Source organism: Scomber japonicus, chromosome 4, assembly GCF_027409825.1.
Source record: "Scomber japonicus isolate fScoJap1 chromosome 4, fScoJap1.pri, whole genome shotgun sequence".
Lineage (NCBI taxonomy): Eukaryota > Metazoa > Chordata > Actinopteri > Scombriformes > Scombridae > Scomber > Scomber japonicus.
In genome coordinates, this window is record NC_070581.1 from 8,567,568 (window position 1) to 8,594,490 (window position 26,923).

A 26,923-nucleotide genomic window follows, 5' to 3' on the forward strand; every position below is an offset into this window, starting at 1 on the left:
CAGTTTTACAAGATTCAGGGATACTAAATTATAGAATGGCTTTTCCCACCTGAAACTGTTTAAAATGTTACAAAAGAAGAAAGGAACATTTAACATCTGTTTGCTTTTCTCAGTGTATTTTTGTCCATCTATCTATGTTTCACTCATAGTCATCATGTATACACATACATATACAGATAAACAAATACCCCCCCTCACATACACATTTATACATACACATGTGCACACTTCTTTTTCTGGTTTTATTTTGTTATTGTTGTATACATTACTGTTTAGTTTGATATCACTTTTATGTAGTCATATTATTATTATGTGTTATTGGGTCCTGGTACTGCACATGCTGGGTCACTGTCACAGCTTACTGAGACACTCAAACAGAATGGAGCCATGGTTAATGTTGATAACACCTGTGCTTTTCCTAATATAACAAGTTAAAATGGCTGCTGTGAAAAAGGCCTATTCTACAAATTCTGTGTATTCTGAATCTGAATGTATTCTTCACTTTAATTTCAGAAGTTGACTTCTTTATTATCCCAAACGCAAAGTCAAACATTTCATTAAGACAGAAAACAAAAGTTCTAAGAATGTAAAGACAATAAAGATCATTTAAGATAATTATTATGCTGTCTTCTAAATCAGTTTAGAAAGTATGTAAGCCCTCCCTGCAATATGTATAGCTTAACCAAAGGTTTGCTAAAGCAGAGTGGTTGTAATGTGGTTGTTGTGTAGTGTTGAGGTTGTATACCATTGTACCACTGCTCTGTATAGACTGAGTTATGCTATGTTTATTGTTTTCATTCTCTGTCTGGCTGCCTTGTTTAAGACTATCTTTTTTTGTAGGGTATAACTGTTTGGATTGTGGCTGCCAGCAATGAATGCTTTTAGCCAATTGTATACTTACCGAACATTTAACCCTCAGAGACCCACAGGGGTGTCTACAATCTCTGCTGACATGACTGTTTGTCAAAGGCTGTAGCAGGAATCCCCTATTCTGAAAATGGTATATTTGAATATTTCTACATTTTAGGGTCTCTAATCAGTCTTGGAATTAATAAATTGGGTATGACTGGAAAGCTGAAACTGTCCCCATAATAGTCATTTAATTGTAGTGAGACCATTTTTTAAACTTGACTTCATTGTATAAAAGGACTTATTTTGACCTCTGGGATAATGACAGCCTCATGAAAGTTTACAACCACAAACTAGAGACCTTGGTCATTCAGAGGATGAATGGCTCTCCCAGGTATACTGACAATAAGGTGGTTTCAGAGCACAATTGCTCACTAGTCAATTCTTACACAAATCTCCAAATGTCAAAAGTTTTTGATGTCAATTCCTGGCGTAAAGTTTCTCCAGGTCTTTGAGTCTTCATGAGGTATTTTGGAGGGATTTTTGTCTATTTCTATCAGTTCTTAAGAGGTAAAAAATGCTTAACTTTTGCACCAAAATCAGCATCAACCCAAACACTGCTGCAACAATTTATGAGACATAACTGAGCATTAAGTTACATACTTTAAACTTTTAAAATAGGCACCTGACCAAACACAATGTGCCTGACAGATTTATGACAAGAAAAACATGACACACATAGCTAAACTGCATTTCACATTAATCTTCAGGTGCCCTGCTTTCAGATGTTGTATACAGCTTCTATGTGGCACATGCTGTTGACCTGCTATCACCGCCCTAAAGATCCCCTGGAAACCCCCCCTTTAAAAAAAAGAGAAAAATTGGTCTATAATGTGCCTTTAAGGGTTAACCACTACAAATAAAAAAAGAAACAAATCATGTTTATCCCTGGCCCATCATTGTGAGGCCATGATGTGACAGCAAAAGCTCTTTTCTGAAACCCCGCTGGACTTTGAAGTTGGTTAGACTCTGCTTTAGGCAGGGTGAGGCACGCTCCTTTGCTGGATGTATTTGTAAGTTCATGTTTTTCTCTGACCTTGATGGTTGACACACATGAATAAAACATTGCCAGTGGTGGATAAAAACTCCAAAATTATTTCACAGGAATTTTGTGCTCCCAACGTTGTTTTTGGTCCATTACCCAGTGACTGAAAAACAGTCACTTTGCGTGCATGTGTATAACAGTCAAACTGTGATTTTCATATCTGCCAAAAAAACATCACAACAGCTTTTTCCATCTTCTGACATAATAAATGTATATGAGTTTGACACGATTAAAGCAATATAACCATTTACATTTTTATTGCATTGTGGATCCCTATACTCTCTTTACAGTCCTATAGAAGTATGTGTGTGAGCTTTGACCTAAATGTTTTTAGTTCCACTTAATCTGTAAACCAAGCTTTAATTTGATTGAATTTTCTGCATCACTTCCGTAAATAATAAAGAGTGAATGACTCAGACATGAAACTGCTACAGAAATGTACAGAAAGTGTCTCACCTTTAGTTCACCCTTGGCCACTCTGACGGCCAGCTCTACGACACTGCCTGCTGCCATGCGTGACGCTGTAGAGGTGTGCGACTCATTCCAGATGGTGTCATTATCAACCTGCCAATCAACAGACAAATGATGGAGCTCACTAAATGATAGAATAAAAAAAAAATCTTTCCACACTTATCCATATGTGTGGAGCTATTTATAATATCTACTGTTGAATGAATCCTGACTGCATCTCGAATCCCTTTGAAACAATAAAAGAAAATCTTCTCCAGCAAATGAATGACCAAACCTACAACCATTACTTAAAATGTATTCTTTACTCTCTCGTTTTGAGGCCAGATCCATATTTGCTGGTAATTTTCTTTTCCGTTCTGTTTTTTCTCTTCTCTGTTTGTTCACAAACTGGCATTACTGTCCATCTGGCTTGGACAGTGAAATCCAAGGCATTTCTTTTATCCCTGGTCATGGACATGTTGTTCTCATTAGTCTGACTTGCCATGGTTCGACACGGACTGTCAGGCAAACGTTAGCACTGAGCCAAGCCCTCTCTCTTTTCCTCTTTAATATCCTGTCTTTCTTTCTGTCTTTCTTGTAATTTTCTTTGTTGCTTTCATTTGAAACAATATCGTCTTTCATCAACGCAGTGATTATGTTGCATCGTACAGCTTTCATTAAGAGCTCTGGAGGATTATGATCTAAAATAGAGTTGTTTGCGTGTGTGTCTTTTCTCTTACCCCAACACCCCCGCATGGTAACATCACAAACATCCTTTGAGAGAGGATTCCTGAGGGAACAGAAACACATCATACATATCCATACATTCATTCAATAAGTATTTTATCATAATAATAAGCTAACAAAATGAAATGAAATGATGTGAATTATGTCTAGCGTGAGAAAACTATACTAGTATCTAGCATGGTATGTACCAACATGACATGTTTGTTATTTCTTTTTAACTTAATTAACAGCTCAAAATTACAATTGAAAAGCAAATGGTTATGATATAGTTTTAGCTCTGAACTGGACATTTGGAACACTGATTAAACATGTCTTTTCATGTTTACTATTAGTTCATTTGAAATTGTCTTGAAACTACACAAATTGACTATGAATTTAAAATAAGTTTGCAGAATTTACAAATCTATCAGTCTAGGGTGTATCATACCGGCCAGTTTGCGGTTATCCAGTTTGAGTCTGTTGAGAGGGTTGGTGCCGTAAAGCAACACATGGCGTTCTGTATGGACTGATTGGAGCTCTTCCAGCGTGGCTTTACGACCGCGAATACTCTGTATGAACACAAAATTTCCATTTGACTTCCCCATCTCAATACTATATGCTGTAGAAACAGACAATACGCACCTGGAAGCCCCGAGGATCAAGAATTTGACATTACATATCATATGGATGCATATAGATAATGAATAATCTGTTATCAATAGTAGCAGCCAGCCAGCCAGCCTGCAGAGTAACTGCTCCAACAGAAACTCTTTCTATTTTCACACTTTTGTAGATAGGATAAAATGTTGATTGATATAAAATTCCATTCACTTTCTACACAAATTAGCACATCCTCAACATTATTGATACCAGACTAACCAAATCAGTGTGTATGCGCCTGTGCTTGTTTTGTGTGTCTCATGTCATACCTCACACTGCCCCCTCAGGCCTCTCTCCTGTAGTCTGGACCAGATGCTCTGTATCCTTCCAGCATGCTCTGGGTGACTGCTGTTGTCTCCACATGTGCACTGGTGCTTCAGCATCTGAGAATCATACACCAGCCCTGGAAACACACATCCACACAAAAAATAAATTGACCGCAGGTTTACTCCAGTTACATTTTTCTTTTTCAGATCTTGTTCAATGGTGGTTTTATCATTACGTCTTATCCTTTTTAAAGTATGTTCTAAAACAATCAGAAAAACTAAGTTTATACGCTATATTGCGTGAGACAAATTGGGGGTTTAAGGACAGTCAACATGACTCTGCTTCCTCAGGAAGACATATACTAGAAATCTAGAACACCTCTTAAACTTTCCTAGAAGAAGAGACAAGACAGTTGTGCAATTATTAATATTCAAACACACACTAACCACAATTTGGAATACTTCTTCATTTTTGGTGTCCATTATTAAAGATCGCAAGTCAGTGCATCATATTAGATGATGAGAATAAGTTAAATTGTACAAGTGTGTCAGAATTACCAGTAGTGAAGCGTGGCTTGCTGCTGGTATCCTGTCCCGGCAGACTGAGGGGTTTCTCAGGCAGAGTGAGAGATGTTGAAGCTGGGGACGACTGCGTACGTGACAGGGGGCGATGGACACCCAAACTGCTACCAACTCCGCCACTTCCGCCGCTGCGTAACATGGGCACTGCCAGGGTCTCCATCTGTCGATGCAGCTGCTGCAGCTGCTTCTGCTGTTCCCATAGCAATGACTAAAGAAAGGTTAAACATATTTCAAAACTGAGCAATGAAATTTGATGATAATTAGCAGAATCTATGGGATCTTTTCCTTTTTTCAAGACAACAGACATACATGTGTCTTTTAAAGAGAAGCTAATAATAATAATAATAATAATAATACTACATTTTATTTAAAGGCGCCTTTCAATGCACTCAAGGGTACCTTACAAGGCAAATATAACACAACAACAGTACATCAAACAATATAAATCAGGTAACATTCAGTGCAAAGATAAAGAATAAATATGAATGTGACTACAAAGTGCATTAGTAAGGTGGAAGTGTTTTTTAAATTTTTATTTGAGTCATTAGACATCTTGAGTTAGAAAGGTGTTAAAATCTCATGAAACATTTGATACAAGTGTTTCCCAGAGAGTAGAGCCTGGAAACCTCTCCATTGTCATTGATCTTTTTAACTCTGATTTGTGCTTTTATCATCAGTTTACTAAGATCAATTCTGTTTCCTCCATCTTATGATCTCCAAAACCAAGCACTGCCTATCCTGAGCTGACTTTGAAAACATCCTTCATGCCATTACTTCTTCTAGATGTGATCTTCATTCAAAGTGCTGCAGCCTTTTGACCCTAAAGCCATATCCCAGCTAGTTCAGAATGGGCCTCCCAGAATCTTAGCTTTCTCACCAACGTGTAGAGACTACTTCTCGCTTACCCTGCTCTTATTACATTGGCAAGTGAGATTCAGAATGGATCATACTGCCAAACAGTGACTGAAAATTTGTCTTAAAGAGTAAGAACTCAGCTTACATACACCCTGTCATCATATCAACAGGCTGACGAAACCACTTTGATGTAATGACTAGATGTCAAACCACAGCAGCATGCGAAGGGAACAAGAATAATGTGTGGATATGTTAGGCTGCCATCTACAGGACAGTTGAATGAAGAACAGTCACATGGTCTTCTTTCATTCTATCTACCTGTTTTCTATGTGTTTGTATCTTGTGTGTTTAAGCGTATTGTATTTTCTGACCTGGTTGAGTATGAGTGCATGTTGCAGGTTGATTTGCTCTTCATGGCTCTTGGATGCTGTTGGCTCTGCTTCCCTCAGAGACTCTGACCTCACTCTGCTCTGATAGGCTGGCTCTGTTGGCGATGGGCAGCCACCATCTTCTGAGTCCATATCCTCAGAGGGGATCTGATGCAGTCTGGGCTTCTCAGACTTGGCCATTAGCTGCAAATACATATACATATACTTGGTATGAATGAGTCGGTAAAAATTTGCATGCAGGCAAATATACAAAGTGTGTTTGCGTTCAAACATTCACGTGAAGACATGATAAACCCCCCAAAAAACTAAAATGTTCAATTAAACCTTCTGAACTAAAGTTTCTGTCTCAGTCACCACATGATTAAAACCTCTTAAACCCTACTGAAGTGGTTTAAGTGGATTTAAGTGGGAGTATGATGATTAGTCTTGTCCGAGTGTTCTCTGTGTTGAAATATTTAAATTGCTGTGTCCACATCCAAGACTGCAGCTGTGAGATTGTCGTGACTCTCCATCTAAAGAATGACTGCCCCGTGACTCTAAAGTTAGCAGTCTGATGTAATTTCACAATGAATCATTTTCAAATATCATTCAATTGCTGCCAAGGTTGCCTCTCATGTTGATTTCCTTCCACAATACAGTAAGTCATTTCAAAGGTTATAAAACATTTATATATATTTATGCTAACTTGAAAAGGTTTACAGCCTGCAGCTTTCAGTCTGACCTGATACTGTGGCAGTAAATTAATGAGGCAGTAAATTCAAGTTCAAAAGTCCATAAGAGGAATGCTTTTGATGATTGTTTTTATGAATACACATCACAGTATGAGCATTCTCTTCTTCGTACCTTCCCCAGATGCGTCTGCTGTTTGAGCCTCTCTAGTAGTTGTGTGTTGTGCTGTTGTTGCAGGAGATGTGCGTGAAGGGTCCGGGGGCTCTGAGGGAGGGGCTCCGAGCGTGTTCTGCTCAGTGGCTTGTGGGGTTGAGTGCCTCCTGGAGACAGATGGTCTAACTGAGGGGCGAACTGCAGTGAGACGGCGTCGAGGCCTGGAACTGCTGACAGACAGAGAGATAGAGGGGCAGAAAAAGTAGTTAATGTGAGCAGAAACAGATTATTACAACAGAATTCTTTGACCTTGTAACACATATAAATGTTAATGTGGTTTACTTTCAAAAAAGAAGAAAATATGGTTATACTAAATGTAACCACTGGGTGGTGCTCTAACATTTCAGACTGTGAAATTAAAAGCCCTACTGCATGTAAAACCACTGCTTCCCCAATCACTTTCAGTTAATGCATGTATTTGTGTGCACACATGGATGAATTGTGCAATGGTTCATGTGTGTATGATACTAGACTGAAATATTAAAGTAAAATGATTAATTCCTTATCAACATCTTAAATTGTAAAATGTTTAAAATTTTAATGTAAAAACATAAAAATGTAAAATGAATTAATTTATTTAAAAGCTTTTGTTCCCGCACATGTGCACATTGTGCTGAGCCTGAGTGTGTATACTTATGTGCATGTGTATATATATCTGTGTGTGTGTCTCACCAGTGAGTAGTGGAGTGTGTACTAGTCCGGAGGGTTCGAGGATGATAACAGGCAGGTGAGGGTGTAGCTGCCCAGCTTGATCCTCTCTGCTCAGAGGGAGGAAGACCGGTGAGCCCCCGGCTGTAACCATGGGCATCTGGCCGACCTTCAGAGAGGACAGCTCTCCATCAGCCTGCACATTGACAGTGAAAATGCCTCAGCGTTACTGTGGAGCCATCATGCCATCTGAACTTTTTATCACAGCTGAATTTAAAGGTCAACATAGAATAAAATGAAATATAACTAATAACAGTGACTGAAGTACTTTACTGTAGTAAACTAAATAATGTGATCAGGTGATGATCATGATCATTCTGTGAAAGAAGCAACTTACATTTCTATATACGGTACTACAAAACTCACAAGTATCAGTATCATAGTGAAACAGCATTTTGAGAGAACCATGCTTCATTAATTTGATGTATTTCCTGTTTAAAACTGAGTGGAGGGAAGGGAAGACTTCATTCATTTAATTTCATTGAGATATTCATGTCATGGGATTTTGTATCATTTATTTGGTTTACTCTAGCCCTGTATACACTGCACTTTTTATTCACCCAATTAATCTAGTCCAAAGTCTATAAATCTTGTTGGTCAACATAAGAATGTGAGATTAATTTGTAATATTTCTTAAAAGTGTGTCTTTAATCCTTACGATTATCTAATCCCACTGCCAGCTTTTGTCACATTTTAGGGAATATACATGATGTAAGAGTTGTTATGATGAACATGTCTTGCATTTCAGTGCTTACCCTGGCATTGGCCGGTAGCCCCAGTGTGATGGTGGGCAAAGTGGAAGGACTCTGGATGGTGAAATTAGCTAGAGTGCCATCTCTGAGCAGCAGCTTCTGTGCCTGGAAAAAAACAAACATGATTATTTTCCAGAAAACATCCATTATCAAGTCTGAATGTAACTGTGTTCATATCAACACATATTTTACACCTGGACTTATAAAAACAGCTGTTTTTGCCATTACAACACAAGAGACACATAAGAGAAATCTGATTTAACAATTAAAACCAGTTTTGGTAATGTGTTCCCTGATTAAGACTTCTCCATGGTCTCTGCTCTGTGACAGATAAACACATTTTCTCTGCTTAATGTTTAGTTTTTACAAATTGTAAAATCTACAATTAGAAAAAAGATCAACAGTAATCTACGATAATGTAATCTACTTAAACCTGAGTTGTTGTGACACTGGGGAATTATGAGTCAGACATCCACAGCAGGTGTGACAGAGCTTCCTTTGTTCTGACTTTCAGTGATTAAATGAATTATGTATAAACAGCTGACACACAGTCAGTGCCCTCATGCTCTTGTGTTGCTGCGTTAAACATGTCATTAATCAGCGTCTCAGCACAGTTCATGTACATGAAACAACAACTCCTCTTAACAAAACATTCTGGTTACTTATTTAAAATGCTGGTACTTTTCCGTCTTTTTTAAGACAGAAGAGCCTGTCTAGATGGGAAAGAAGGAAGCATTCACCATCATCAAGCTTTTGTCTTTTTATCAATATAAATGTGTTAATCTAACCGGCTTAATTTAAACATCAAGCTTTTTAACAACTATTTAGCCAAAGCATTTTTCTATCAAACCTTTACCCACGATTTGATTGGGGAAAAAAAGCTTTATCTTTTATGTTGTAGTTCATCTTGAGGTGAGATTATTTTAGTCAGACGGTCACTTTTAGTCAGTTTTATAGCATTATTAACATTCAGAAAGTGCTCAATTGTCAATGTATATGTGGTTGTATGTGTGTTTGCTAACCTCATGTGAAAGGCCGCCTGCAGATGGCAGTAGTCCATTCTCACTGGGCAGACTGTCATTAGGAGAACTACAGCCAGAGACTGGAGTACTACTGCTGCTGGGGGACGAGTCTGGTAAGAAAGAGAGGGAGAGGGCTTGTTTAGTAGATGATAATACATTTTGATCATATTTTAATAACATTTTATTATACATGAATGGTGTTTTTCACATCATTTTGACATTGCTGTTATCTTGTCTAATAACAATAATGTATTGCTGCGGCTGTTCATTTTCTTGAAGTTTTGTCTGTGTGTGTGAGTGGTTACCCAGTGTGTCAGGTACTCTGTGTTTGATTGTGGGCGGGGCGCTCTCTTTGCGGGTGAGCGGGCTCTTTCGTGTGTTTAGATGTTTCTTCAGTTTGTGTTTCACCTTCAGATTGGGCTCAGACGCTGACAAATAATTGTGACAGTCATTAGACAACAGTGATTAAACCCATTTCCTGTTCATGAAATCTTTACCATTTACCAGTCAAACACTAAAAGTAAAGAAGTGAAAAGAGGAAGAGCAACGTAGATGGCTACTGTATGTACAATTTCCCATATGCAATGACAGCTGGTTTTCCAGAAAAACAACAAAAAAAACTTTTTAAGATGTAATTTCGGAAGGAGTTAAAAATTACAAATACATTAGCTACTACTACTGGTGATTGTGGAGGATAATTAATACATTCACTGACAATTCATTCACTTTCACTGCTTAAACTGAATTTTGTTTCATCAAGCCTTTTGAGTTGACAGATGTGAAGATGTCTTGTGGATAAAGTCAAAGTTCTAAGGGTTGATTTTAGATGTATTACCTGCCCTGCGTAGTGGTGTCCCTTCTGACCCCTCAGAAGCAGGCTGCGATGGAGATGAGACCAGATTCTGGGAGGAAACACTAGGGTCTGGGCCCAGCTTTCTGGGAAAACACAACACACAAATACATTCCACATATGGTAGAGATTCATTTAAAATTCTTATTTAGAGCTGAAAAAGAATCAAAGTTACTCTAATATAAGTACGATATAAGCACATTCAAACGTGTGCTCATCAGCCTATTTTGTACTTCAATATTTTCCTTTTTTAATCTGTTTGTGTGAGTTTTGCATTTTGTTGTCACCTGTATGCTACAGGTGTTGCACTCAGAGTGTTGGAGTTTGTTCTTTCCAGTGCCGCCTGTTTTTGCTTCTTCAGAATCACCTCCTGAAGTTTCTGTTTTACCAGGGAACTGGCCACTGCACCTGTCAATCAATCAACCACACACACAAAAAAACACCATCAAAATCACAGAAGGTCAAGGATAGACACAGCAAAAGCACAGTGGGTTATTGTGCACAACCATCCCTTGTTGCATATTTGTGCATAATCATTGACTAATAGCAAAATCTATGACCAAGATAACGGTAACAATACTGTGAGGAGTTTCAGAAAATGTGTGCATGGTTGAGAATAAACATGCATTTATGAGTGTCGCATGGTAAAGTCCCTAGCTTTGTCTGTGACTATGTTCTCTACTATTTATGTGTGTGCGCCTGTGTGTGTGTGTGAATGTGTGCACACAGAGGTGACAGGAAGTGCTAGGAGTGCTCAAGTCAATATTGACCCAGTGACCTGTGCCCAGACTCAAAGCTATATTTAACTCCACTGTTGTAGCTCCACTTGTCAGGTTATATTTAGCTCCCATTTTAAAGCAAACAGCTCTAAAAGCGGAGTGACACTGTTCAATAAAGCTGACGATCACGATTAACACTCATAAGTTCATGATTATTTTTAGTGTGCGAACACAGGTTCATATGAAAATAAACTTTAACTGTAAAATGAAACTTGCTAGTGTCACTGAAGTTAAATATATACATACGTGTGTGTGAGTGTGTGAGTGTGTGTGTGTGTGTGTGTGTGTGTGTGTATGTGTGAAGGGACTCACTCTGTTGACTCTTGTCTTTGTGTTTTAGCTGCTGCAATTCATGCTGTTTCTCGTGGTGTTCCTGCTCCCGCCTCCTCTGCTCCATATTAAACTAAACACCAACACACACAATTACATTAAAGAAACATATAAAAAAAGCAATAGAGGGAAATTATGTACAGTTTGTTTTCAGGGAGTACGCTGAAGTCTATTTTTCAGACAGTGAATATTATATTTAATGTTGGAAAATCAGGATTGTCAATATCTTACCCGGATGTGCTGGTGCAGTTGCTGTTGGGAGAAGGAGGTGCGGGGCTGAGGGGAGAATGGGGAGAGGAGTAACGGCGGGTGCAGCGGGGTGAGGAGCGCCGTGTCCGAGCCAGGGCGCATCCCCCGTTCTCCCACCCTGAGGTCCATGGGAAACAAGGCCGCGCACGACACCGGCACTGCCACCGAGGAATCTGGGAGACGAGAGGAGAGAGAGAGAGAGAGAGAGAGAGAGAGAGAGAGAGAGAGAAAGAGGCGTCAGTTTGTTTCATCCCCGCTAAGATGACTTGGTTTACACAATACTCTGTGGGAAACCCTACCTGGGAAACTGTAAGCACATGTAAACAAAAGCAAATGTGACCAGTGTTTGGAGAAAACATTCAAAATACACACCAGAATTATGGTGTCATATAACAGGTATTTCACATTTGCAAAAGTCATAGCAAAACATTAACACTGTTTTCAAACATTCTGGGAGAACTGACTATATGAGCAGGCTATAAAAACAACCAAGATACTGTGGCATGGCTGTAGAAACATTTAAATGTGATAAAGTTAAATGTCTGACATGGTTAACTTACTGTATGTTCCAATAGATGATACTAACACACAGTAAACTTAACTGAGACAATTCACTGTGTAAACTGCCCTAAACAACATCTATATTTTATATTTTAATAACCTTCAATTACAGTTTTAGAATCAGTTGCAGAGAACAAACACTTGGTTTTAGGCTCTCTTTTTGGTAGCAAGCTCTACTAACCTAGAAAATGAATTATATATAGTAAGATATAAATGTATCTTATTTTTTAGCAGCGCAACTAGGCCGCTCCAGGGATTGTTATGTTAGCAGTTAAGCTTGCCTCTGTTCTACTAGCCTCTGACAGAAAATGCATTTTCTTATAGTGGTCTGAGATGTGTTTCTGTGGGGTTTCTGTCCATGTTGTGAGATAAATTCCTATTATACACCTCATCAAGCAACTATTTTGTTAGCATTCAGCATCAGGATATGAGTCTACCTGTTGGTACACACTCAGTCATAGTCAAAATATGACGAGGTGTTGCAACTTTATTAACCAGTACAGTAGTATATATTATTATGTACCAGTTTAGCTTTGAATATTGTTGGAAAAGCACAGCATAATTTTGGAGCCATCTTATAAAATGATGAGAGGAGGTAACTTCAATTAGTTATCAGTAAGAAAACTACCAGTCCAAAGCTAAAATGATCTGCCTATGTTGTGTGCATTACGTACAAAGTCTTTGCATCTCACAGACAAGTGGATGGGTAAAAATGATTAGCTAGGCTCTCCCTTCCTACTGAAACCACCCAGTGCAAGACACTCAACCACAAACTACACCAGTTCAAATGATTCAAAACTGACAACTGATTAGCCGTTGATCAAGAGATTACCAAACGGTTGCTATATTTACTTTATACTTTATATGTCTCTCTCTGTTAATAAAGAATAACAACCTCATAAGTTCTCTCTCCATTTTATTCAGGTGTATCTTACACTCACTGGCTGGCTTTTACACACACACACACACACACACACATACACACACATACACACACACACACACATACACACACCTACACACACACTCACACACACACATTTCCATGATCTTTGCATGCTGTTGGGGCTATTTGCATTGCATGGCTGAGTCAATGGGAAAGATTGCCTCATCCGGAGCTAAAAACAGGATCCAGGAAGGGAACAGCTTGGGAAAAGGCTGGGGGTAGTTTCTGTCTATGACACACACACACACACACACACACACACACACACACACACGGGCATACAGATCAACTTGTACATGCGCACTGACTCACACACAAACACAGGAACACATTGGTAAACACATACAGACATTCGCTTGTGCCCATGCTCATGTGCGTTGGTGCTCCAACATGACACACACATACTGCAACGACATTTTAACACATCCACATGTTGCACACTCATACACACATAGGACAGGCTTGAGCAAACACCTATTGCACAAACCTGCCTTGACGCTTAAACCAAAACTTTGAACACACAGACATGAGCGTGCACAGAGCAAGCCTTGAAGTAACTTGGTGTGACATCATCTCCGTGCTGCTGCGCCTGGTGCTCAGATGTCAAGCTGCAGTGTGTGAAGTAGGCCTAAATGTCACTCATAGAGAGGGTTGGTCTGATGCCAACAACAGCACTGGAAATGGGTGAAAGGGAACACAACAGAATGGAATGAGACAGATATGTTGTTACTTATGTTGTCTACATCGAATGTGCACGCACGCGCACACACACACACACACACACACACACACAGACACACAGTGAGCTTGAGTTACTGTGGTCTCATTAGCATCACTGTTTGGGTTAATGTGACATAGCAGCGTGTGTATGTGAGTATGTGCTACAGTGTCAGTACTCCTCCATATTAGGAGGTACAAATGCAGAGAGACTGTCTGAATGCCGACCATGGCTGGAATAACAGAAATCCCTTGGCAAACACAGACACAGACACACACACACATACACACACAGCTATGCACACATATTCTCTCTAATGACAGCAATGAATAACAAGGCCTTTATTCTGAGGAAAAGGAGAGGAGAACATGCTTATACAAGGAAACAAAGGCTGCTACAGTACACACACACACACACACACACACACACACACACACACACACACAGAGTTGGGAACACCAGTGTCTTTCTCGTTCCCTGCCTCCTACGGGTTATAAATAGTAAAATGCACACTGGTCCAACATTTACCTGCACAGGGCCTTTTATTTTTACAGGGAAAAACACACACACACACACACGTAGCGTAATCCAGTGATGTCACCATCAGTTTCCAGTTAGAAGTAGGGTGAATGTAAAAAAGGGTTTTGCAGCATTGCAAAGTGTTGCAAAACGTTCTTCAGCTGATAAAGAAATAAGACATATAAATCACTTACTAATAGAAATCACTTAATCATTGGAAGACTGTGCCAGTTTTTATTGACTCCTTTCTCCCCTAACTTTCTGTCCAGGGACCACTTAAACAGTAACAGTTCCCCAGTTAGTTCACACCACTAAAGAGGAGGCTCTATGGCTCATTTCAGAATGTAAGGCATGTAAACATGTCTGGGAGGGCTACACACTGACTCAACACCCATATTTTTTCCCTTTATTTTTATAAATATATGATTAAGGACATTTGGAGCTCATCATGGCTGAATCTACGTGATCCATGTCACAACTACGGACTATTGGAGTGAAATTTGATTTAGCTTTTCAAAGATTGACTGTTTAGTTTCACACCGGTAACTACATTTGACTTTGTTAACTAGAGTTTCCTCAAATGATTCAGCATGTAGTGTAATGGCACTTTGGCGGTACATGAAACTGGTTCCTTCAGTTGGAGAATAAGTCTCTTCAAGGGTGTAGAATTTAGTGGCATCTAGTGGAACAGACTTGGCAGAAATGGAAGATAATATTCACAAATATTTCACAAGTTTAGCAGCCACTGTAGGTTCTCTTACATGCTTGGAAAGTGGGGTGGTGGTGGTGGTTTTCACTTGGTTGTAATCTGAACATCACGCGAGTAAATACACAATATCCTTCAGTAACTGATAATAACAGTGTCTATGTAGCCAACGTGAAATAGTGTAGTGGCTTCATTCTTCAGCTGTATTGCTTGTAGTTCTCTTCAAGAATTGTATTCTATTACAGTTCACTACATCTGCATGTCTTACTTTGAGAAGGGAAAATAAATCTTGACGTGCTCATTTTACCTAAATAGCAGTTTTATTGTGTCAATACAGCGGGGAAGGCATGTTTTACAATAACTAACACACACACACACACACACACACACACACACACACACACACACACACACACACACACACACACACACACACACACACACACACACACACACACACACACACACACACACACAACACGTCCATGTGAGAGCATGAGGTATTATGAAATGTTTGCAATGAGAAAGCCTTAGCCTAACTCTGTCAGGAAGGTCAAAAGACAAAAACATAAAATACATGATCTGCACAGTTCAGATGGAGTAGTTTCTTTTTCTCAACAGCCGGGACAAGCATTATGTTGGATTTTCATAGACTGCATTTAAAGCTGTGATAAATTTTTGTGGAAGTGAGTCAGGACGTGGCTGGAATTGTGGAAAAATGTGGTTTCTGTTATAAAAGCACAGCCCCCTATAACTGTCATTGTCATCACAGGTGTAAATAGAGACTACTGACTGTCAGTCATGATCACATTTGTTTATTTTAGTCTAACACTTCTTCTAAAAACAATACATTGGTCTTTAAATGTCTTCTTTACATCATAATTCTTTTAAAGTTATACCATTTATATCATATCAACATATATGAAACTCATTTTGATTATGGTTATGGTTGACAACTTTGAGTGTCTCTATACAGAGTTAAATAGTTACATACTCTGGTCTAACAGTGTTTTAAAGGAAGAGAATGCTCGTGACAGTTTTTCTATTAGGAGTTTACTTTTGAGTAATTTCAATGACATGTCCTATCTACGAACTGAAACTGATACTTTTTCTTTCTTGCAAAGCTTGTCTCAGGTTTTACTCTTTCAAGTAATCAACCATCTATATAACCTCATAGTACATGTTCTTTTTTATTTATAACACCAAACAGCACCAGCATTAAAGAACAATAAGTGCAACTTTAAAAAGTCTCTGGAGTGCTTTTCACTTTTTCTCTTTGGCAGTGAAACCATGAGCCTTGAGCTTTTCTACACCTGATACCTGTTTGAGGAGTAAAAATAGTGGGGAGGCTAATTTTCAAGACATGAAACAATTATACTGTGCTTTAGGCTCTACTAAACTTTGCATTTTTGGGATGAAAAGCTAAAGCATGGCTACACAAGAAGTAGGGCTGTTATAATCAGCTGTTGTTACATATAGCCTATAGTCATCTGTGCACACAGCCTGTAGCTTAAGTTGTGTGCAGCTGTTTCAATCACTGCAAAGCACAAGGTAAGCTAATATATAAATAAATAACTATGCAAAGACTAAATTGTTTGCTGGTTAGGTTACAACAATTTGGCACATTGCTTTTAGTAGGCTACATCACACTTCTATTTTTTTCTTCCTCAGATCTATACTGAGCTCATAAATGGCTTCTATGGACTGTCAATGATGGAAATCTGTTGTAAGAGAACTAAAATCCCAGGCTAAATACAGTTTTCATGGCTACTGGCAGAGTCCGCCTTTTTCCACACAAGAGTCAAAATGAATTACCATAAAAAAGAGGATGAACATGAACGGATGTGTGCATGAGCATGATGCACAACTCATTGAATCATTCAGTCACACAAGGTTGCTTCTTCTTCACTAAAATAAAGCGACGTAATGAGCCTCAGACTACAGCATTAAAAAGGACCAACTGTAGAACGATACAAGAGTTGCTCTTCTTCTGCCTTGCTCATGACGGAGCAGCTGCTCAAGGCTTGTTTGCTTTCCCCCAAAAGTTGAGACAGGTGTCATTTCAAGTGGTTTTCTGAAAACACACTTCTCATTACCAGCTGTGACCACAGGTACCAAATTTTCAGCTTCATAACTTTTAAGTATGTGAAACAGAAATATTGAGTTTAGTGACGGATCAGATTAAATTGTGCACTGTAAGTGAGCTCATTGTCTGACAAAGCAGACTAAAAATACACTGTGAAGTTTACTTTGTGTGTGTGTGTGTGGGGGGGGGGGTTATGTGTCTGTGTTAATGTGTCATTATGGAAATCACCAACGACGCAGAGTGATAGGGCCTGGCGGGCTATGGAGTCCGTTGAAAATGTGCTGATTTAGGTAGATAAGGTGTGTCTGTAGGTGTGCACGAAAAAGAGAGAGAGAGAGAGCGAGAGAGCAAGAGCAAGAGCAAGTGAGAGAGAGAGAGTGAGAAGGAGAGAGAGACAGAGAGAGAGAGAGAGACAGAGAGAGAGAGAGAGAGAAAGAGAGAGAGAGAGAGACAGAGAGAGAGAGAGAGCGAGAGAGCGAGAGAGAGAGAGAGAGAGACATAGCATTTTGCAGTTTCCTCTCCTTTTTATTTTCTTTTATTCTAAACGTGTTTTCTGCTTAGTCAGGACTGGTTCAACAGGTATGACCAGGATGTCTCTTTCCCTCTTCTCTTTCTCTCCCTCTTTCTCTCTCTTGCTCCTACATACTCTCTCCTGTAAGGAAGAGATGTTGCCAAAGAGAAAAAGGCACACAGCGTGAGACAAGAGGGGCAATAAAAACAGAAAAAAAGCCCAGAAAGATGAAAGAAAGTAAGACCAGACTAAAAAGACAAGAAAGGCAGAGTTGGTCAGCAATCTTTAACAACCTGTAGATAAGTTCTCTTCACACTGAAGGAGAGCTGACAGCCAGCACAGTGCCACTACAGATAGACACTGAGCGGACACCACCACTTTATGTCTTGTCACACATCCAAATATAGCTGCAACGCCTTCTTCTGTTTTGACTGTACTGTGTGCGTGAGTGTGTCTAAGTCATACACCTTTTTCGAAGCAACAGCTACTTTCAGTAGATAAAGATCTCATTATTTCGAGGTATCTGTCACTGCTGAAAGTACCAGAAAAAGACATTGATGTAAATGAACGAAGTGGGGGACAGTCATGAGCGCAATTTATTGGATGTTTGAAGAGAGGAAAATCAAAGTCAGAGAGGATGAGCGGATGAAAAAACTTGAGACTTGAACAGAAAATAAGCGGGGAAAAAGAGGGAATATGGAGTTAGAGGTCAGAGCAGAAAGACTGACAGGATGACCTGACACGGAAAAGAAAGAAAGACAACCGTTCTCCTGCTGACTCCTTCTCCGTCACTCCCTTTATCTCCACAAGACTGGAGACCTGTGTGTGTGTGTGTGTGTGTGGTGTGTGTGTGTGTGTGTGTGTGTGTGTGTGTGTGTGTGTGTGTGTGTGTGTGTGTGTGTGTGTGTGCGCGCGCGTATGGTGAATAGATTCTTTGCATGGTATAACCTGCAATAGAAACCTGACACAACTTTCTTTGTTCTCCTGCAATAAAAAAGATACACGATTTGCTTCTCGGTAATGGCAATTCAAAAATAATTGCACATATCCATGATGAGTGTGTGACTGTGTGTGTGTGTGTGTGTGTGTGTGTGTGTGTGTGTGTGTGTGTGTGTGTGTGTGTGTGTGTGTGTGTGTAGACAGCAGGGTGGTCAATATTTGATTTGTGTGTGTGTTCATCAGTATTTGTTCCAAAGAATTACTGCTCCAAGTTTACAGCATGGCTTTCAAGCTCTATTCCAGAGAAGACGGTTCCCATTTCATCTAAAGCAAACAAACGCAGGGTCAAAGCTGCAGGTTCAAGTCTGGCTTTTCTTAAGCAAGAGGAGACGCTTGATAATATGTACAGAAAAATAACATACTGCCCCGGTAATTATGTTGCTGAATGTGAAACGGTCAGCTCATTGTGTCACTCAAGAAAATTATTTTTGAAATGATCAACGAGCCCAGATTATTAGATCAAACAAAGAAAAGCAGTTAATCCTTTTGTTTGAGAGATTGAAACTGACAAACCTCATGAATGACTAACAAAACTGGTGATCGAAAAGGCTGATGATTCAGCAGAATTACAGAGCCGGCAGGCTACTTCTAGAAGTTCATTGCACTGTTGGACACAGTTATATATTGTCGAGATCTTACTACTACTCACTTCCTGATTTAAAAAAGCAAAACATGAACTTAATGCTGAAAATGCATTTTAAAACCTTCCTCTATATAGCTGACTCGACTACTGACACAATTTATAACGACAGGAGGTATAGAAGACTCTGATGAGAAAACATAAAAACAGAGCACAGGATTACAGATGGGGCTTCTTCATGGAAATAACATGATTTGTCAATTTGATTTAATTTGTGGGGGGTTTTTTCCAAGTTTTCGAGGCGTGGTGCCACTCTAACAACATTTGTCTGTGAGTTAGATGTACAGCAGCTTTCCCAGAGGACCGAACCGGTGGGATGCTAAACAAACCCAAAATAGCTGCAATCCCAAAACAGACAGTTACTTAACAATAACACACAGGCCAAAGTCAGTGACCTCCTGCAGCTGCTCGCACACTGGATGTTCTCATTCACATTAAGAGAGCATTTCAAGTCATCATCATCATCATCATCATTATCACAGACAAACCGAGTGTGTGTGACGAAAAGATTTGAGCAGGTATTTGCACGTGTGTGTGTGTGTGTGTGTGTGTGTGTACATGAGAGACAGAGAGGATTCTCAGTGTGTGTGTATGTAACAGTAACAGAGGAAGGTTGATGTATAATGCAGCATGGGTCCAGTTTCCTAAGTCCTCACTGAGTTTCCATAAACATCCAAGGCCACTGTCCGTTAGATCAGCAAGCTTACACACACACACACACACACACGCACACACGCACACACGCGCACACACACACAATCTTATGGATTGTTACTGTTAAAATGGTGTAAAAAGTTTCAGCACAGGAAAAAGTGTCACTGGCTGAGAGCGACACACAGAGAACATTTAATTAACACCAGAGAGAAAATCCCTCTGTGTATGTGTGTGTGTGACATCCTCTCATCCTCCTCCTCTTCCTCTGCATATCCATGCTGGGCTGATCGGGCTCGATCATCACTTTGTTTCACTTGCAAAACACACTAGTCGTTTTCCAGTGCCGAATCATATCCAAGGAATTTAATACAACCGATTTTACCTCATATTCACAGTATATATGTATATATATCCAAAGACAAACAACTGCACATGTACACACAAAAATATGAAGAAAGTGATAAAGTCAAAGGCTCAAAGGCACATACCCGTGTTTGTCTTGTAAATATCCGGCTATGTGAAAACCCCAGTAGCACTTCTGCCTCAGCCAGCTCACAGCAGGATCTATAATTAGAAAGAGAGCTCCACTCCCCTCCAGTCATCTTTTACTGTCGGCCACATCCTCTTTTTTTTTAACTCCTTCTCCCACCCCCCCTTCCCCATTTATCTCTGTCTCTATTTGTTGCTGCTGCATGACACTAAAGTGTTGACTTAATCATTTCAATCACATAGTGGTAGAACCTCACCTCGGCAGAAGGGGATCTATAGACTATAGATAGAATAGACTTTTTAAAATAAGTTTACTTATTTTAAATGCTGCCTACAATAATAATAAAATCAAGACTGAATGAAAGGGAAATTAAGAGACAAGGCAGTGTCTCTAAACTAGACAGTGTACAGACTACAAAGAAATTAATGAAGTGATGAAACATTAGACCTCTAATAACTAGAAATTCTTACTCATATACTTTTTAAAGGGACCTTGTTGCACAGCAACAACATTTATTCTTCTCTAACACTTTAAATTATTTAAGTGTTACAAATTGGCCAGTGATGAACCATCAGCTCTTACCACTCCAGAATCTTTACCAGCCATCCCATAAACAACAAGGATTGCAACCGTGGTAATGGGGGCGGTCGAGCCGGCAGGAAGTCAAGTCTATAAAAACACAACAATGAGAGAACTAGGGTGGCTTCCTGTTTAAGAGCTGAGTTTAGACTCCCATTTCCTCCCATCTCCTCCCCCTGCTGTTGTTGTGACGCTGCTGCCGCAGTGCCCTTGAGCCCTATAGCTGTAAATATTTCCTCACGGCAATACATGCTTGGACAGTAATGCTAAAACAACCATTTCCAATGACTTGTCTGAGTGCCCCTTACCCCCCACACACACATAGACTTCCAAATCTGTGTTCCTGTTCCCCTCAATGTGTGGCTTAAGTGAAAGCTGAAGACTTTGACATCGATTAACAAATCAGATTAATGACTAACGGTGGCCCTGAAGGCAATACACATTTATTCAACCCACTCACTTACCAACACACCCATTATAGGAGCATGGAAAAGTACCAGGTAAACTATTGACAGTCCGGTTAAATTGTGTTTTATGTCTCAATTGCATGTGGGACTACACTGTCACTAACTGAAAATATAACTTGGAGGAACTTAAAATATATTTGTATGTAAAACAACTTGTGGCTTGTATGTTTAGTTCAGTTACAATCACTGCCTAATAGCCCATAGAAGAGAAACTATTTCCTTGCATGGGTCATTTCAGCTCACTGTTACTCATTTAGCAATGCCACACATGCTTACTTCAGTTTCAGCAGGGTGCTGTGCAGTGGTGTTCCTACAGAGATCACCTGTCAGTCACACTGGTTGCAATACAGTGACATCTTTCTCCCTGTGGTTTCTGCCCGATGACATTTGAGTCTCTGTAGGTGGTGCTGTTTGTTGTCTTTGTCTGTTTAACTATGGTGGGTGCTGCGGATCATGAAAGTACTCCCTTCTTAGCTTCTTCGTTCGAAACAATGACCTGTTCTTCTGGGATTGTTATACTCATCATCTCCTGCCAATTAAAGCATTTTGGCTGATTATCTTCAGTTTATAACATTCAGTGTTTAGTGCAGGGCAAACAATACTCATCAGTAGAGAAGTGGTTATTACTCAAAATGTGGGAAAAAAAGGTGCAGTAAAAAAAAAGTCCTGCTTCAGATTTTTTGAGTAAAAAATCTGAAGTGTTGCTAAATCAGCCTTGTGTAACACAGGATCTCTATGAATAGTCTGGTACTGACAGTTAGGATCACATGCTCCTTACTCTGGGAACTCAGTCTGTCCCTCTGTCTGTCTCTCGTTGGACCTCAAGACTTTTAGAACAGATACTGATTGATTTAAATACTAATTGTTAATTTTACGCATGATTCAGCTAATTCTTTTGAAGAGTAAAGGAAAATACAGTCAGCTGAGTAATGGAATACTATATTATTGTGATATCAGTGTGTCAGTTCAGGTTCTAGATAGTTTATTTCGGCTTTAAAAAGAAAAGAAGTAAGCTGGAGTATCTAAAAGGAGTTGAGTAGAAAATAAATCTTCGGTGTTCCTTCTCTGACATACTTCACCTCTTTTCATTTCTTCTTGTCTCATTGCCATTCAGGCTCTGTCTCTTCCTCTCTCTCTCTCTCTCCACGTCTTGCTCTCGCTGCCACAAATCCTCCAAGTCATCTCTCTCCCTCACTCCATCTATCTCCTATCTCTCTCTTTTCCCTCCTTCATCCTGAGGAATCCACAGCTGTCACTCCCATTCAAAACCTCTCGTCTTCCCAAAGCAGCTGGCCAGACTGTGGTTTATGTGTGTGTGTGTGTGTGTGTGTGTGCGTGCATGTGTGTGTGTGTGTGTTCGGGCCCGTCTGCCTACAACTGTCGCCAAACTATTTCTATATTTATGGTGTTGCTCTGTTGGTGCATACTTGAGTGTTCAAGTGTAAATGGTAGTGTGTGTGTGGCTGTCGTCAAGTTTAAGGACTATCAGTGCGTGTGTATGTGTGTGTGTGTGCGCGCTACAAGCAGAGCGAGATGAGAATGACCCTCTTGAGTGAAAAACTTGTGCTGCTGTTCACATCTACAGAGGGTTAAGTGAGGACACCGGAGGCACCTAAATTATCCATGGGTCACTGGTGGATCACTTGCTCTGGGCCTTCATGTGAGACTTCTTTGAAGCAAGAATGATTCTATGTTCCCATCATCTGCACTAAAAGACCACACTCAGATACTCTCACACTCCTACGGCCCATCAATCTTTAATGTTTGGCTGCATGAATACTTTAGTCAGGAAGTGTTCTCTCCCTGCTCTCGTTATACTTTGATTGCTCATTACCTACAATTCCCAGAGTTCCTTTTAACAGCTCCCAGAGTGTTGATGTTGAACTAGCTGCATTCAGAGGAAAGCTGCGATAATGAACCCTTGAAGACTGGGAGCAGTAGTAGTTGAAGTAAGCAGTGTATTTACATATTTTCTGTTTAAACAAGTAAAACTACTTGATGAATAATTTAGTGATTACTGGAACATTAACTTTTTATAAACCATTACAATTAATATATTTACACATCAGCATTTGCTACACTGGTTTTTCTAAGCTGTTGAAGAAGAAGAAGTAATTGTAACAGCTGCAACTGAAACAAACAAGGTGAAAAGCATGTGGGCCATGTTAGCATTGGAAGGATATACTTAGCACAGAGCTAAGAGTTAACATTAGAATACTTTACAGCTAAGCTGACATATAGCAGTTATATATGCTCACCATGTTCACCATCTCAGTTTAGTCTTTTAGCATTTTTGTTTTGCAGCTAACTGGACTTAAACCAAAGCATTGGACAAACTGAGATTTTGACCTGAGCTCAATTTAGTTTGAGATCCGCAGAGTGACTACAAATCATTCTGTGGGAAGCATGAACGTTTTTACCAAATTTCATGGCAATCCTTCTGACAGTTGTTGAGGCATTTCACTCAAAACCACATATATCAGCCCCATGGTGGTGCTAAAGAAAAAGAAAAGAGGATCATCAAAATCTTTGGGATTCATCCTTTGGACACCATGGATGTCTACCAAAGTTCAAGGCAATAGATGTGGAGATATTGAGGTTTGGACTTATGTTGTGGACTGGATGAGTCACCGCCCCACACTGCCATTCATAGATGTCTCTAGCATGGCGATAAAGAGTCACATCCCAAACTTACATGTCTTGTGACCGCAATGCATTCTGGTCTACCGAGGCTACAGTGAGTGCAGCTAGTGTTTTTTGTATCATCTGCAGTTAATCTCGCTGCTTGAGGCTACAAATGGTGAATCTGGGGGGGATAATTGTATTCTTCTATTTAAAGAGGCCAAAATGACATTGGCCATTTTATTGCCATCTGTGAAATGTTAGGAAAGAAGAACTGCACCAATAAAAATACTAAATAATGCAAAAGTGCAAGGATGTAGGTAACAAAGAGGAACTTCTTAATAGATAGTAAGAGCTTTAATTTTGGGTTCGGGTAAACATCTGGAGAAAATGCAGATAAACAAGTCATCACCAGCAACAATGTTGCTTTCATCAAATTACAGGCTTCCAAACTGGCTGCTTTTTCTTCTTTCAAAAGAGATTTATGAATGTCGTGCAAACTTCTGAAAGAGGAATCTAAGTAAGCTATTACATCCTGCAACTAAACAGGTGCTTTCAGATTCCGCTGGTTTCGCCTGCCAACAATACGTCCATTTAAATAACAACAACAACAACAACAAACATTACATAAACATTCCATGTGTCCCTGTCATCCGCTTGACTCCATGTTGCAATTCGCCTGAGGCTGGAAACTTTAGAGCAGCTCATTCATTACACACACGCGCGGACTGTGAATGCCTCTGTTTGTCAGAAGAGACACCAGGTGTGCTGTCTTGTTTGAGAAATGATAGTAAATCCTCTATCTGGAGCACACACACAGACACACTCAACACACACAACACAGACACAGCTAAGAGGCGGCTCACGATCCTACTGACATTCCCATCTCTGTTTGTTGTCTTTCACACTATCTGCTGTATGCTGCTAAGCACAATACACTGGCTGTTTGATAGAAACACTGTAAAAGCTTTGATCAGCTTCAAATACATGGGATTGTACTAAGGAAGGTTAAATCCTGAGTGGAGAGAAAGGTGCTCTATTTTGTTTCTTTTAAATCTGGACAAATCAGAGGAAGCCATGGGTAGTATGCATGAGTGATGACAGCTCAACCAACATGGGATGACATCATCTTTATCATAACACATGTGAGGAGGTAATGTTTCTGTGTGTTGCATTAACAGGAACAAGTAATGTGGAAATGTCCTTTGGTAAAGTACCTCCACCTCCTCTGTGCTGCTGCTGCTGTGATACAAATACTCAGCAGCCAACAGCAGCACTGGGTATGATGGGCAGCTCCCAGTAGAGCACTGGGAAACCCTTCATCATCAAGAAAACACAAGCAACCTTACTGATAAATGTACTTTAATCTTGATACATCAGCTCTCTTTCTCTCCATCACTCTCTCTCTTTCTTTCTCACACAATCTCTCTCTCCTGCGCTCCTTCACATCAAACACATTCTCCAAATTTCCCAACACAGATAAAGCCACTCAACGCGGCAGCTCGCTCAAAGGGATCTCCCCCTTTATCTTTTATGACACACACACACACACACACACATCACACGGATATCAGTCCACTTTTATCACCGCAACCCACAATACACTCACACGGTGTACTCATCACTTACCTATGAACACGCTGCAAACAAACAAACAAACAAACAAACAAAACTTTCTCACCACCAAACTCTTGCTTAAGTGTCCATTGTTTAAGCTCTTCTCATAAACACGTTTGCAATAGCGGAGGGGGGGAAATGATTTCAAACGAACCGAGTGCTCTTGCTGTCTATCAGTGGTGAAAACAGTGGTGACTTGGTGACTGATGGACTGATAGCATGTGGTAGTGGTGGCAGCTACAAAAGAAGAAAGAAAAAGAAAGAAAGCTACAGTCTGTAGAAAAGGCTTTTCTGCTGATAACAGCGACAGTATGTATCTGCTTATCCTGCAGCCAGGAGACTATTTGAATTAACTCCATGCTAAATTACACACAGACTCCAATGCTTTACTATTATGTTGTCAACTGGATGACAATGCCAGCGCAGGTTTCCAATCCACCTTCAGTTCAGTAAGATGGAGCAAATATAAAAAGAGGGTTTAATTAATGCCGTTGACAAAACCAGCAAATCCAGTCACACCAGTACAGAAAAGACTCGTACTGTATGAACAATGTTAAACAGCACATCTTAATGAGTGATTTACTTTACACTAATTAAAAGAGTAATAACTACTACATTTTCTGTTGTTAAAAAAAAAAAAACAATTTCAGGATGTAATACTGGACACACTGACCTCTTTACATGGAGACTTTTTAAAAAATCGTTTTTAAGTTTTTTTAAGTTTTGACTGAGCTGCCAAATCAACTAACACGGGAAAACAACTTCAGTTCCTGGTGCAAACGCTAAATATTAATGAACCGAGGCGACTATTTGAAACGGGATTTGCTGACAGGACTCTGACATCTGCCTCCGTCTCTTACTTCATGTTCTCGTTTTCGATACATCTTTCTATGCCTGTATCTCTCTTTCGCTCCCACTCTTTTTTTTTTTTTTTTTTTTTGCTTTCTTTCAACAACATCTTCATCTTTTTTTTTTTTTTTTTTTTTATAATCTACGTTCCTTTCTTGGTAAAAGTTAACGGCTCATTCCGAGAAGGCAGCCTCATGAATATGCACAGTCACACTCGGCTGTCTGCACGGACAACAAAGGAAGGAGACATTAACATTCCTGCACATGCTCTGCACTCTGCACAGGGACGAACACACACACACACACACACACACATACACATATATACACACATACACACACACAGTCGAAAAAGGATCCAGACATAAATACAGTTTTAGACAAACTGGGATACAGTAGTAGTGAAACATACTCACATAGATGGGCATATACAACATTTAAATGTCACTTTGTCAACACAGGATTGGGAAGTACAATTCTTTAACAGCTACATGGGAACATTAAG

The 26,923-nt window shown here is 39.7% G+C and overlaps 1 protein-coding gene across 2 annotated transcripts in view; it reads right to left on the reverse strand.

Moving 5' to 3' along the window:
- Window positions 1-26,923, reverse strand: part of hdac7a (histone deacetylase 7a) — a 55,392-nt gene that overhangs the window by 9,141 nt on the left and 19,328 nt on the right. For both annotated transcript variants that reach the window (XM_053318247.1, XM_053318249.1), the window contains exons 3-17: window positions 11,437-11,627; window positions 11,188-11,278; window positions 10,384-10,504; window positions 10,082-10,182; window positions 9,552-9,674; window positions 9,247-9,356; window positions 8,228-8,329; window positions 7,437-7,608; window positions 6,726-6,931; window positions 5,865-6,065; window positions 4,615-4,846; window positions 4,060-4,193; window positions 3,579-3,699; window positions 3,145-3,194; window positions 2,411-2,518 (exon numbers count right to left, since the gene is read on the reverse strand). In XM_053318247.1, the coding sequence (XP_053174222.1) occupies window positions 2,411-2,518; window positions 3,145-3,194; window positions 3,579-3,699; window positions 4,060-4,193; window positions 4,615-4,846; window positions 5,865-6,065; window positions 6,726-6,931; window positions 7,437-7,608; window positions 8,228-8,329; window positions 9,247-9,356; window positions 9,552-9,674; window positions 10,082-10,182; window positions 10,384-10,504; window positions 11,188-11,278; window positions 11,437-11,627 (2,063 nt within the window). The remainder of the gene's footprint in view (window positions 1-2,410; window positions 2,519-3,144; window positions 3,195-3,578; window positions 3,700-4,059; window positions 4,194-4,614; window positions 4,847-5,864; window positions 6,066-6,725; window positions 6,932-7,436; window positions 7,609-8,227; window positions 8,330-9,246; window positions 9,357-9,551; window positions 9,675-10,081; window positions 10,183-10,383; window positions 10,505-11,187; window positions 11,279-11,436; window positions 11,628-26,923) is intronic.